General features: G+C 43.9%; 1 protein-coding gene across 1 annotated transcript in view; it reads right to left on the bottom strand.

Moving 5' to 3' along the window:
• Nucleotides 1–15,292, bottom strand: part of foxp2 (forkhead box P2) — a 102,857-nt gene that overhangs the window by 48,111 nt on the left and 39,454 nt on the right. Inside the window, 1 exon segment of the mRNA XM_080518675.1 lies at nucleotides 14,048–14,234. Within this exon segment, the coding sequence (XP_080374801.1) occupies nucleotides 14,048–14,224 (177 nt within the window). The 5' untranslated portion in view covers nucleotides 14,225–14,234.

The following is a 15,292-nucleotide window of genomic DNA, read 5'->3' as shown; positions in this document are numbered from 1 at the left end:
CTTTCCATGTTGTGCGGAACAGATGTTTTGTATGTATGCATGTGTATGTGTGTGTGTGTTTGTTGTAGGGTGTAAAAGGCTGCATGTATAACACGAGGCTGTCGGCCAGAACGACTCCAGTCATGCTGACAGCTTTGACAACTTGCACACACACACAAACACACACACACACACCAATGCTTAAGCGCATACAGACACAGTACTGCACCACCAGGCTTATCTATCGCCGCTTCCAAGAAGCAAAGACAGAAACAAAGGGATTGGTGGGGTTGAAGGGGGTGTGCAAAAAAAATAAAAAAAATAAAAAAAAGGAAGGAAAGAGAGTGACTCTTCATCAATCTGGAGGGAATCACATGCCATGGAAAACAAGGCACAAACAGTTTAAGCTGAACAAACAAACATGGTTGATTGGAGTGAAGCTGCTGGCCTGCTGGCCTGCTGGCGGGGAAAATATGCGCCGACACTCCACACCAAAATATTTACACCCTATCTCCTTATATAAGTGGATGCTGGGCAGATTGGTGGATACAGATTTGGAGGGGCTGACCGGAGAGGGGACAAATGAAAGGACACAGTGGTTGAATGCAAAATCTGAATTTATGAGTCTGCTCAGACAGTGAGCCTTTTTACATGTATGTTAAAAATCAGATCAATATCTGATTTTCCGAGTTATCGTGTGATAAAGATCATCATAATGCCTCATAATGCTTTATAATGGCAATTATTTCAAAATAAGAACCCAGAAATGAGACAATCCCAATGTGAGTGGAAGAGAAAGGACGGAAAGCACGAGTGTAAAGTCGAACAGGAGTCACTTCTGGAGGGAAGAAGAGACGAATTAGGTGTAGAAAGAAATGTAATAATGCAAAGACAAAGGCCATCACTACGTTGAACAAGACAGGGAGTTTAAGTCTCACCTCATAGCACACTTACTTACTCTGAAAGACATCCGTTGGTAGATTGAAATGCTTTTTGGAAGCACATTTTTATAATCTGAATAATCAGTTATCAGGTTATATCATAATCTAAACAAAGATATAAAAGATTTTCTGGGCTATTAAAACCACTACTGCTACCGTTTCTCATGCGTTGAGCCCATATAGGTGCTATTGATGGCTTTCGCCTTAAGTGACTCAGACACCGAATAAAAAGACTCCTATCCTTTCATAAAGGTCAGAATTGGTGATGATGCCCGGCGCTTCAACAATGGCGCCACATTCAGTTACTCTTATCGCCTCCACAAAGCCCCACGCCGAGCACAATACACACCTGGATTCAGTTAACTCTACTTGGAACAAAAAAAAAAAAAAAAAAAGAGCACTTCTTCTGACCTCATTGCTCATACAGATAGCAGCATGGGAAGCTGATGCAGGAGAAAAGAAAAATAAACACTTGCAAGGCAAACACCAAAAAGTGCGGTCAACAAGTCCTTCGCTCTTTTCCTGTATAACCAAATTTGGGCAGTCTGGCTCTGATAATGCTGGGATCATGACAGATTTGCAACCGCAATACGGTCCTCGCAGGTTCCAACGGCACGTTTTCTCGGCTGCGCTTCTTTGAGAGAATAAAGAATGAGGGAACCTCTGGAGAAAGAAACAAGGGAGAAGTGGAGAATTTGGAAAGTATGTGGGAGTAATGAGCATTTTAATGTATGACTCAATAAATCAACAGACTGAAGTGAAAAAAGGAACGGATAGAGAGAGAGCGAGAGAGAGAGAGAGGGTGGGAGAGGTCCATGGAGAATCTGCTCAGGCCTCAGGACAGAGGTAAAACTATCCAGCAGAACAATGGGCTTCTGTGTCCCACTCTGCAATCTCTATCTCAGTGTTTTCACCTACTTCAGCTCTCTCTGCCGACATACAAAGTTTCCTGGCCAAAGATGTTAATGGACTGAATTGTGTATTTTTTTTTTTTGTTGGCACTCACGTCTAAACTGAACGGGACAACCTTCCATATTGATCATTTGCTCTTCGCCATCTCCTCGTTGCACTTTATATTCCTCTCTCTCCCCCTCCTCATATCACATTATTCATTTTTGTCCCCCCCACCCCTCATCTTTTATTTCTCCCCCTCTCCCTCTCTCACCTCTTGTTTATTGATTCTCTAGATTAAGAATTCCGAGGCTGGAGGATTGTAACACACAAGCATCAAATTATTTTTGGGTGTGCTTATTTGCCTTTCTCTTGCATCTATTTGGCCTGTGTCTGTAGACAATTATGCCTACCCAGCCCCAGACTCAGGTGCTAATAATGAAGGACAAATAGAATCGTATGTGTAAACTTCTCCCACTGATGAAAATTTATATTAACTTTCTACCACAGTAAACAGAGCTGCATAGCTACACCGTCCCGGGAGGATTGACGAGATGAATTTGCTCGCTCCTACCCCAGGAAGAAAGCTTGTATGGGAGAGAGGAGCCCCCGGTGGAAGGGGGGGGTCGAGCCTCCATTGTGTAACCTCCCACTTATTTTTTCCACTAACAAAGACAAAACGCGGGTCTGTTTTGCCCATCACAGATAAAGTGTGCATGTTTATGTCTGAGAGTCGAAGGGCGAATATGCACTGATATGTGCGTGTCTGCAGAGAGGCTGGGAGGCCATTCCAATAATAACAGAAAGTGCGGCCTACTGTCGCTCACTGCAACCACTAATATTCACTAACATGCCACCCCCTACTTCTGTCACCATGGATATTCTGTGCAAATACTATGATATATCTGTTCTGGCGCAGGAGAATCACGGTGTTATACTTTAATGCTAAATTTCTTTATCGCAATATCCCCAAAGAGTCTGCACAAACTATTGCAAAAAAAGAAAAATCTATTTGTGTTGGATCCTGAACCTTAAAACATGTTTTTTCATGGTCTCAAATACAAGGATATTGCTTAATATCTGGCAATCAAACAAATGTGGAACTGCTTTTTTTCACTTCAGAGTATTGTCTCACTGCAGCTTTTCAATGCTTCATCACTTATAAAACTCAATTTACCCTCACAATGTGCCCACTTTCTTTGCTCTCGATCTCTGCTGGTGCCTTCTGCACATAGTCTTTACTTTGACCTGCGCCGCACCGCTCCATTTAGATAAGATGACAGCAGGACCATTCAGCAACGGTCTTTATCTACTGCCGCTCCAAGGGAAGTCCTTTAGAGCCCGACAACTGCGAGCCACCACAATATACTATCACAAAGAGACAGAGGGGAAGAAAAATAGAGATGGACAAAGAGAAGTGGAGAAACTGTAGAGTGTATTTATGTGGGTGGAACAAGACAAAGGTGTGTGTTTGTGGTTTGTGGGTGTGATGTCAACCTTGCATGCAAATTTAAGTTTAGTTTAATTTCAAATTGCATCCCCACATGTGCATTATAAGCTACCACGTGAATATACTGTATGCACATGTGTTCTCTCTCTCTCTCTCTCTCTCTCTCTCTCTCTCTCTCTCTCTCTCTCTCTCTCTCTCTCTCTCTCTCTCTCTCTCTCTCCAAGTGCCTGATTTCCTCCTTCAGGTGATTACGACCCCTCCACTTTTCACAGTTCCAGGCAAGTGGAGGTCACACAGCTGGATGAATAACTGATATGAAATGTTGCATTGAGGCTAGCCATAGTTCATTTGGAAAAGGCGCTGAGCCCAGCGGGAAAAAAAAACTGGAACTATAGGGGGAAAAAAAAACCAACTCAATGACTTAGACCTAGTTTCTTCCTGAGGAGTGTGCTGATTATCTCAAATCTGTTGTCTAAACACAAAATAAAAAAAGAAGTTTGTTGCTATTCAGAGAGAAACCTAGGGGTTTTTTCATCACTCTTGTCAGAGCATCAGACAAAATAATTCTGTTCTAAGGAGCTTGTCTGTGTCTTTGTTGACAAGGCCTGAGTAAAAAGCTACTGTTCCCCACCAAAAAAAAAAGAAAAAAAAGAAAAGAAAAGAAAAATGGCCAGAGGCGACTAGCAATCTGATTGTGGCACCGGAGAACAAGCTGCTGCTGTGCAAGATGCCGATACCAGTAGTTGCCGCTGAAAAGATGAATGTGTTGACACAAATGTGTGCGTGCAAGCACTGTACATAAAGAACACATGCACAAACAAAGACCTGGGCCGTAGTGGCAAATAAAAAGGTTGGGTAAACCCCAGCTCATCTCCACTGCTGCATCCTGGGTAGGTAAACTGCATTTAAGTGCTTTTAACTTCCACCGATACAGATGCACAGCACAAACAGGCTCAAAGCAAACTAAAAACGGTCAACATGGAAACTACCAAGTGGCTGTTTCATTCTGGTTTAAAAAAAAAAAAGGCAGGCTGATGTCATTTTCAATGCTGACTGTTTTTGTGTCGACGTGCATTGACATAAGCAACCCTAGCCTTTAAGGGGGCTGAGTGCATCTGTGTTGGACTCTGTCTTGGGGGCTCTGCTGATGCGGGTCAATAGTACGAGTGTCTGTCTGTCTCGTCCTGCAGAGCTCAGGTTAAGTGTTCAGTATAAGTGTTACCCTCTTTTGGTGGGGGTGGGGGGGTCGATGAGAGAGAACACCCTGACCTTAGTTGCAAGACAGAAAACCTTACTGGTAAATACATGAACTATTCCATTTTGGGTTTTTTTTTGGCCAGTCTTATTTTCCACCCTGCATCTATAGAGCAAACCAGGACACTTTTAACAGCCATTAAACAGTTTATGTGTCTCCTTTGTCTTTCCATTATCCCCAAGCTTCTTCAGTGAGGATTGCTCTCCATTGTGGGTGATGTATCTTTCAATGAATGCCTCACTTCCCCTAAAGATCAACTCAATAAATAGCCACTGCGTCTGCCCGTGCAAGGGCAATGGATCACCCCCCCCCCCCCCGCCCACCCCCCCACCCTTCTCCCCTCCAATCTCTTTGCTTATGTAACACCTATCTCTTCCTGTGCGCCTCCTTCTCCCTTTCTTCCCTCCGCACTCTGCATTGTACCTTGGTGGTTGTCTTGTGAATATTCCAATTACAGCGATGTGTGTTTGACCTTTAAGTGAGCAGCAGAAGATATAGTTATCTGCCTTCCACTCTGACACCCAGCGTCTATCAATCAGCACTCGCCCTCCACCCACCCCGTACGAGACTGAACCTGGATTTGGTGAATGTGCGTGTGACAGGTGAGGAAAAAGGGGTGAGGAGAAGCTATCATGAGCACAGACTGTGACTTGGGTAAGGTAGAATAAGGAAAAAGGATAAAGAAAGGTAAAAATGCACGTGGTTTGAGCTTGAATACATAAAGCACACACAAACAGACACACACACACACACACAAAAGAAGAAGAAAGAGATGTTAAACACTTTTCTCATTTAATCCGCCACCAGCCTGACTGAGCTTTACTTCCATAAACAAAGACTTTCCAACAGCATCCTATATCACGCTTCTGAGAACAAGCCAGCGTGAGCAGAATCATACTCCTTTAGTTTCATTCTCGCACCCGCCCGTTTCCAAAAGGCTAATCTACATCTTTCATTGAATCAAGAATGGAAATTCACAAGAAATGCTTCTTTTTCAATTTCATGCTGAAGTAGCTCAAGTTAGTGGATGTAATTTCTCCTAACAAGAAAATTTATCACTCTGTCGCACACTTAGCCCGACTATGTGAGAGAAGGGGCCTCCTTTCTGATTTTATTTTTTTCTTCTTTCCCCTCTCTCTCTCTCGTGCTTTGATAAATGTGCCAAAAGCATGATCACTCCCTTCATGGCACTCCATACAAGGACAGAACAATTACAGAGGTTATTAAAAAAATAAAACCTATGCTTGAAATTTGCTTGAAAGATAAATGACGTGTAATTTAGGACTGCGAGAGAAGCATTACAAAATTAAGTCAGAAGCCTAAAGGCATATTGGGTGGGGGGGGGGGGGGTGGTTCTTTGCACACAGAGGGTGACTTCAACTTTTTGAGTGTAAATTACATGACAGTGCAAAAAAAATACAAAATAAAAAGCCATCCCTTTTTGGTGATTCTGAGAGGAATTTTCTCCCATTAAAAAAAAAAGTATTCCTTCTAAGTGACAGAAATCCAAGGGAAGACTAACAGCACAAAAAAAATACCCGAAACCCTCCGAATCCATTTGAAGTTTTGTGCAAATTAGAATTATCAGGTTCACGGTGAATTGGATGATGAAGTCCAAACAGGTGAACGGGAAGGCATGAAGAATAGTGTCGCAGAAACAATACCATGCATGGCCAAGCCACCAGACTAATGTATATTTATCATGTAAACTTTTGATAAATGCATATGCAGAAACAATCAAATCTGTGGGTTTCCATTGGAAGATTTTCGCACTACGGACTCAAGCGTGAAACCAATATCAGCTTAGTGCCTACTCAAGCTTGAAGTATCGCGCTGAGCCCACAAAGCATGTTCTGCATATGCTCATGGGCATCATTTTTATCAGGGTGGAACAAGCAGCTTTCCCGTGCTATCGTTGATCAATTCGTGCGAGTTAAGTCCCCAGTGTGGGTAAATAAGCAGTGGTTAGGGCTTGATGAGGAATGGCAGGCTGTTTCGGGCTGGAAAGGGGGCGGGCCTGTCTATCTCCGTTGCGGTGGGGTCTTAGCGTGACTCTCATCAACAGCTACAAGCTGGAGTACATTGGGCCTCCAAACACTGGTTCAGTCGTCTCTCCCAAGGGACCTTCTGCAGACGCCCAACCGCGTATTATATTTGCCAACTTTACAAAGACAGAAAATAATTTTCAGGAATGATAGTCCACAGCAAAGGAAGGAAGCGACTGGTTGGATACATGGTGAAACACAGCGGCTTAAGTACTAAACCCTGCCCTGAAGAGAGCCAAAGCCAGTGCTAAGTGACACGTCAGTCGGTGCGCCTGTTTGGAGCGTCCAATTCCCCATGGCCTGGGCTTATTTACTGCATTTGTATGAAAATCTGAAGAGGAGAGGGGCTGAGAGCCTGGCGAGGTCTCTTACATATGTATACAGTGTTTAGAGGCAATGTGGAAAGAAGCCCCTCTTTCTACCGGCTGGTAGTGTTACAACTACAAACAACTTGGGAAAAGGATGAAGCCATTTATATATTCAAAAAAATGGGTCAGGGATGAAGGTAATCGGAACAGCGGAGAGTGCTCACAAGTGCAACTCCCCCCTGCCCAAAAAAACAGAAAAGCTGTGATGATACCTGGAATCTGTTAGAGATTCTGGCTGCATTAGGGGAAAATATCACACCGGTGACATTAAAGATGCTACTTCTTCTTGCTCGTCATCTTCTTAACCAGATTTGAAGTCATTTTAATATTAGTTAGACGAGGGGAGGGGGGTATACACAACAAACCACCGGGCATGCGTTTCAGAGTCTGATTTGTTACTATTCATGACTAAAGCAGAGAGGAACTGTAATACTAGACATGCTTGTTAAATTCACAACACTCCAAAGCTGCCTTCTAGCAAATCCTGTCTTTTGGTTGTCAGCTTAAGACACCCCGGCATATGCATATGTAGGATTTTTAAGCTCTGTTAAATGGATAGCGGTGTCGTGGCCTATCAAATGACTGTAAGCCACTTGCTTATTTTTTTTTTTTTTTGGCAGGGGGGGGGGCAGGCAGCAATGCGTTACCTTGTATGCATGAGGAAAGCATGGCCCCCTCTCCCGCTACCAACACACGTGTTTTCTTCATCCTCCTCTTAACTCCACATTAGAAGAAAACACAGGCGTTTACACGTATCTATTCAGGATGTGTGTGACAGTAACACTCCACCCCGCCACATTAACGGCTGGTACGCAGTTTAAGCCGACGACAGGGGAGTGGCAACAAACAATGACAGAATGCCTGTTTTCGATTGTGAGGCCACGGGAAGATGATGCGCCATTCACCGCCAGAGCCTGTTTGCAAATAAATTATTGTGGAGGGTATTGAGCTTGAAGCAATTGCTCAGTCCCTTCATGGTGCGCGCAAGTGTTCGGTGTGTGAGTTTGTATGAGTGTGTACGCTGTGGCTGTATATGTGTTTGTGCTTGTGTGAGTGGACTTATAGATCCAGCGCTATTTATTTTCCCAGAGCTGGACTGGGGCAGTTAGGGAGGCGTAAAAGGAAATGAGTTGTGAAGTGGCCATTGATCCTACCCTGTGCTAGGTTAGCTAAAGACTGTGAGACTATTGGCCACAGTGTGTGCTGCTGAATGGTTGCCTCTTATTTACACGGAGGTGGTTAACCCTGGCCAGGCCATTTATCACTGGGCCACTGCACAAGGCAGAGAAAAAAAAAAAAAGAGAGAGAAGAAAGAGATCAAACGTGTCAGGTCAACTGTTTAACCAAGTCCAAAAACAGGATTTCGGCTCTATTGCCATTTTATTTTTAAGAAGATATTTAAGCGGATGTCTTCTGTTTTCATTTGTAATTGATTTTATTACCAAAAAATAAACTGAAGTGTTGCTGTTTCTTGTCATACTTTCACAAACCTCTGACCTGCAAACGGTTCTAACCTCGCCAACAGCTGTAAGATAAGATGCCTGCAAGTGTTTATTTCCAGCAGATTTCACTCTCACTTTCCCTCTCTCTCTCCCTCTCTCTCTCTCTCAGCATCTCCTCTCGGTTCCTCCATCGCTTGCTCGCTCTCCCCCTCTCTTACTGTCCCTTTCTCCTCGTCTCTCTTTCAAGCCTTGCAGCTTGACATTTCGCCATGCTCTCGAGGGACGCCTGTGCGAAATGGAGTTACTGGGAGAGCGCCACTGTAAATTCCAGAAGGCCACATGTAATGTGTCTTAAACATAGATGGACAGGCCAGGTTTCAAGCAGCCGAAGAATAATAAGAAGAAGAGGCGAGGTGTTGGGGGGGTGGGGGGCAGGGAAGGGGAGACTGAGGCAGAGAAGGAGGAAGAGGTGGTGACTAGATAATAGAATAATACTGTGTTTTGTCTGGGGAAGCGTGAGCAAACAGTAGCTATGCTGTCATTCACATCCTATATCTTTAGTGTCATCACAGGAGTTGAAACTACAGGCCTATATGTCACAGGCCTGTATGTACTATTCTGCCGGGACTGTCTGCTGATAGCCGGGCTTGGAATAAAATAAAAAGGATGGCTTTCATTGTAAATAAGTCAGACACAAGGATTGCCGGTGAAGAGCTCTTCCGTCACTGAAAGGGGAAATATTTTCTACAAAGACATACAGCACACGCCGCTTTCCTAATGCGTCTCCTGCCTTTACAGGAAAACCTTATCTTCACACAGACGATGATGGGTAACAAAAGGCTCCTTTATGAAATCGTTCATATTTCAGCGGAGGCCTTTCTCCTGTCCTGAGAGGTGATTGATGCATCAGGCCAGGGCCAGTGTCTTATTTACACAGTTGAGTGGGGCAATCTCAGGCCTGAAAGATAAACCTAATGAGCTTCTTTGTGTAAGGGTGCAAATGAGAGACACCATCCTCCCTCCCTCCTTCCCCATTCCATCCAAAGGGACAGTCTGGGTGATTAGGCCTTTAAATTATGCTCAAGGGCAAAGCCCAGATTTGCATCTTAGGTATGTGTGTGTATGCGAGTGTGTGTACCCTCTCAAATATGGTAGGAAGAGACAGGGAGAGGCAGGTGAAGGGCAGCGACTGAAAGATGCTTGAGGCTTGTTTGTGGGAAGTGACAGGAGGTGAAAACTATGTGTCAGGATTTTAGAGAGAGTCTCTATTTACCCAGTGTACACTAAACAACAAACTTGACTTGTTATAAGAGGGAAGCAACTCATATGTCAGTCAAATAAGTGTGTGCGTGCGCACACACACATGCACACTGTCATTTTGTCCTTTGTCTGTGGGGTAACTTTCCTCCTAATGACTTTCATTTTGGGGAGAATTTTCATTTGCCCCTAAACCTTAAATACTACCCATCACTTGCTGTCAGATTTCTCATCCCGTCTCTTTCCTCCAGCTAAACAGCTCGGAAGGCAGGTTAATTGCTGTCACTCTCAAGTTGGACCACTGCATAGCGATTGGGTGGGTGGGGGGGGTGGGATGGTGGGGCATAGCCGCGAAGTAAAGATGGCACCTTGGCGCACTTATTGTAATTTATGTCAAAATGCTGCAGTCATTTAAATGGGGTTGAATAGTTTGCATTTTGCTGCATCATGCGCCTGAGGAAAATACTTGGATGCATACCCAACCAGTTTACCAACACAGAGACCTCTGCCTCCATCGCTTGTAAGCTGCATTTTCTTCTGCTAAAGTCAATAAATATTTGTCGTACAAAAAAAAAAAAAAACACTTTGCTGAAATTTAAAATGAAAGCCTGAGTACAGATTGGCTGTATGACAAAGCTGACATTAATATTTAATCCAGAAAGAATAATAAGGTCTGAATTGAATGTCTGAGTATCCCACATAAGTGGTAGGTTGTAGAAGCAGAGGTTTGTCCCCACAGCCACCCAGAGGTCTTTGGTTAAAACGACTTACTCGACTATAATACATTAGCCAAGGCCTCCATCTTACTCTGAATATCAATATACTTCCTACAGTCATGAGCCCATTTAGAGGGGGCAGCAGTTCTGAGTATTGGCTCATCAATCCCACTGATAACCCTGGCAGGATTAAGTCTACAGACCACTGTAATCAACTAACAGGCTCATTATGGGACATTATGGTATAGATCCAAAGATCAATGCATGGCTTCCATGTACATACATACCAGCATATGGTATTAAAACAAAATTCTGACTATGCCCAATGTCAAATTGATTGGAGAATGAGCTCAGCACTTTTTTTTTTTTTTTAAACAAGAGAGCTTTTATAGTGATCATTTTGCATAGTAATTAGGACTGTGTAACATTCATCATTTGCTCTGATACATATCTGCAGCTGGCAAATTGCAATCAGATACAGTGGGTATCTAATCTGTGATCTCAAATCAAATTAGGTCTATTTAGACAACCTTGGGAATGGGGTGATGAAACCCTGACAGGAATTAGGGACTGGATATTTAATTGTGACAATCATTCAAGATATGTGGGAATGGGAGTGTGGGGCTATCACATAATGACATGCATGAAAAGGGGGGTCTAAAATTATGCAAATTCACAAAGAAGAACAGCAGCAGCCAACTTAAGATGAGCAGAATATGTGCATTGTGAGAAGAGAAATGGGAAAAAAAAATATTTGAATAGTATATAACCTAGACTTCATCTGTTTCAAAAGCCTTTGGCCGAGTCTAAGGTGACGAGACCTTAAGATGCTGCTTTTCTAATTATAGCTGCAGGTGGTATTTTAGAGCTGCTGGGTAATGGCAGAACCCATAGGGACAGTGGAGAATTCATCAGTGCTTATTATTAATCATCCCCCCAGCAGCGTGATGAGAGACTGCAGCATCTATACCCACCGGACCACTCAATGTCATTCCAAATATGGGAGGAAAATTACACCCAACAGCCTTCCTTCAAAATGGACTCAGAGCAACGGTGGGCAGGAATTACATTTCAGTAGCACATGGGTGCAAGAAAAGTGCAAGCGTCGACGAATGCGTGCATATGTGTCCGTACAATGTTGCTGAATTTATATTCAACTGCTTGCTCTTGGACACACACTATGGTTTAGCGTTAACAGATGGATTTAAAGTCTCACTCTCCTTTCTTGAACGGCGCCGGTCCTTTTAGAAAGAGATGCGGCGTGCCACAGGAAGTGTGTGTGAAGTTAACAGCACAGGGCCCCGTTTTAAAAAGTCTCCGGAGACCTGTTAGCTGGACTGCTCATTTCAATGTGTCTGTCTCTGGGCTGGGAGAAGGCCGGCCTCTTTACAGGGACACTGTCATGTGGCACCCCAGTCCCACGCACCCACCGCCCTGGCTCTCAGTTGTATGTCCATCTCAGACAGTTAACTAGACCCCCCCCACCACCACCCCTTTCTTTTCTGTGGCCTTTTTAATAAATTTACTATTATACCAGCTTCAAAAATTATTGACAAAAGTTACACATCTTTTTCTCAAAAGGCTTCAATGACATTTCCATCACTTAAATCTCTTTATCTTCTCCTATATAATGTGAAACAATGAGATTTGATTTAAAAGCTCAAAACATTTCTACTCAAAACATTTCTAGCCAACAAACTAGTCCTGTGAATTCTCTCCACTTCAACTTCAATGTTCCATGTATCTTTTTCATCTTTTTCATCCTGCCTTCCATCTTTTTTTCTATCCTACCTTCTATCTGCCGAGACTATTGACGGAGATAAAAGGCAGTTCTCTACCAAACACCTTCAAATGTAGGAGAGCGATCACCGTGAGAGGGAGAGAATTGACCCCAATCACAGGAGTGTGTGTGTGTGTGTGTGTGTGTGTGTGTGTGTGTGTGTGTGTGTGTGTGTGTGTGTGTGTGTGTGTGAGGAGGATGGCAGAGCAATGATAAATCGGGGTTGAGGCCACCAGCAGGACCACCACCGGGGTTGTGCTATAGATGGAGGATGTGTGTTTGGGATGGGGTGAGGATGGTGGGGGAGAGGTGAAGGTGTGTAGGTGTGTGTGTGTGTGTGTGTGTGTGTGTGTGTGTGTGTGTATGTGGGGTGGGGGGGAGCTCTGGGATATGCTTAATTTTGCTACACTGACTATCACACACTCGTCGGCATCTATGGCCACTGCCCTGAACAAAACTGACCACAGGGCTTCAGCTGCCTCCCAAAACACACACACACACACACACACACACACACACACACACACACACACACACACACACACACACACACACACACACACACACAAGCATGAAAATTCCCATCATGCCGAAAGGACAGCATGCATCGCTACGAACCCGTGGCATTGCCCCCTCCCACCCATCCATCCCACTATCCCCCCGCCCCCACCGACCCAGCCCGCAGCATAGCCCTCTGACCTAATCTCCCGCTGCTCTTTTGGCGAACTGTCAAAGCCATCATTCACCGTGAAAAGACACGAGAGACACTTGACTCCTTTACTCTGCTGGCGACTGACTTTCACAACTCCTGCCCCCCAACCACCACCTCTAACACCCCCCCGCAGCTCATTCATACCCCCCACAGAACTTGCTCCGACTGAGATGAAGAGCATCACAACAATGAGATATGGGGGGGGAGAGAGAGAGAGAGAGTTTGCAGGTATCAAGAACAAGAGTTAGGTGTTCCTGATTGATTATTGAAATCGAAACAATAAAGAAATAAGAAGCAAATTTAGAGGAACGATGTGAACATTTTCAAAATTGCCCCGATGAATGAAAGTGAGACAGAGAGGCTGCATGCAAATGAGTCTTTCAAAAGTGTGCTGGTCAAAGGTTTCTCTGCCGCTGGTGGGTCTGAGAGTGTGTGTGTGTGAGCGCCTCCAACTAGTGCCGAGTTAGGAGGCCCTCTGGTGGATATAGCGTTGCCATGACATACACATACATACACACACTTATATACACACACACACACTGCCCGTAGTCCGTACGATAGTCCAATACACACTTACCCTTGAGCCGTATCCCCCTTTCACTGCTGTGCGCTCACACACGCACACGCACACACACACACACACACACACACACACACACACACACACACACACACACACACACACACACACACACACACACACACACACACACACACACACCCTTCTCCACATGGCCTCACATGACTGCTCCATAAATGCACAAAATAAAAAGTAACAAAAAAGAAAAGAAAAAAAAAAAGCACTGAAATCTGTAAACAGCTTCAAAAAAAAAACTAAGAAAAACAGTCACAGCAGAAACACTTTTCACAGTCTTCTGTAAGCAGCAGCTTCAAGCAAAAACATGCCGGCAGCACAACAAACTGACGCAAAAATTTACCAACAACATAAACAGCCCATTATGCAAACAATGTTTTTTTTTTTTCTTTCTCTCTTCTTTCCCCTTCCACACGTGCTAAAAAAAACACACACACAAAACACAATAATTCATGGTGCCTCCTGCCTATGTAGAACACCCCAGCGCTTGCCTGAGAGGAGAGCACAGCAGAGTACAGGGAGAGAGCGAGGGGGAAAACAGAGTGAGGGAGAGAGAGAGAGCGAGAGAGAGAGAGAGAGCGGAGAGAGACGAGACGGGGGGAGAAACACAACTTACCTGCTGTTGTTGCAGATGCAGCAGCTCGACTGTGCTTACTTCGCTGCTTGTGTCACCAGCGCTTGATCTCCCATCTCTACTGCCAGCCTCTAATTGGCTGCTGCTTAGGGTGCTCATTCCATTTTGACTCATTGAACTGTTGCTTATTGTCTCTGTGGCCGACTCCTGCATCATCATGATTTAAAACCTAGAAGTGATTAAGAGGCACCGGTTAGGGCTCTTCTTGTTACATTTCCCCCCTTTTTCCCTCCTGTTTTTTTTTTTTTTTTTTTTAACGCTTCCATTATCAAGCCCTCAGTCCCCCCTCTGCAAATTAAAGCATTTAAAGATGAGGGAGGGGGGGGGGGGAGGAGGAGAAGGGGGGGATGCAGGAGGAGCAATTATGCATTTATTGTGTAAATGAAGCAATACAAAGAGATGCATGGCCTGGTGCTTTTTTGGAATGGGGAGGGGACCCAAATGTGTGTTTTATCCACTGCAGTTGAACATATGCAACTGAATTTATTCGTATTTCAATATTTTTGCAGTCAAATCATTAAATACAATTGTAGGACAAAACACAATAACAAATACGCATGTGTTTAATTCCTAATATCTGCATCGGGACAGGCAGGCAACAGAAAAACAGAACCATGGGCGCTGCTAAAATATTTGCCATCTTGAGGCTGTCAGATTTTTAAGTGCATTTCGCATGTGAATGAAGTTGCCTAATGACGCAAAGCTAATCATGCAAAATTAAAATTTGGTGGTGGAAGGGTGAAGAGGAGGAAGAAGAGGAGGCACCAAATCACATGGTGCAAGGCTGGTGATGAACAGTATAATGGGTTTGTCATCCTTGCTGAGGCTAAATAAAATCTGCCTCGCAGGCTCCCATAGAAGAAGAAACGCTCGTAACGTCATTTATTGTTGCCCCCCCCCATTCCTTCTTCAATGAAATCTTATATATTCATATATTTAGGGGGGTAAAAACAACCATCTCAATCCTCGACGAGAGGCAATTAAACTGTGTGGAGCGAGAATCATGAGCCAAAACAAAATTTTAGCAACTGTAAATAAATAGAAAGTGAATTAATTCTGTCAGCATGTATTAGAATTGAGAAAGATACTGAAATATGGGGGGAAAAATAAAGAAAGGGAGAAAATTCTATCACGAATATCACTAATGATTGTGCTAAAAACAGCATAAATTATGCATATTACCTCCTCTCTTTCCAGTAATAAATGTTTTATCATTATCCTCTGCAT

The sequence above is a fragment of the Blennius ocellaris genome (assembly GCF_963422515.1).
Source record: "Blennius ocellaris genome assembly, chromosome: 22".
Classification (NCBI taxonomy): Eukaryota; Metazoa; Chordata; class Actinopteri; order Blenniiformes; family Blenniidae; genus Blennius; species Blennius ocellaris.
Note: the sequence above shows the minus strand (reverse complement) of the source record. Positions and strands in the feature narration are given on the sequence as shown.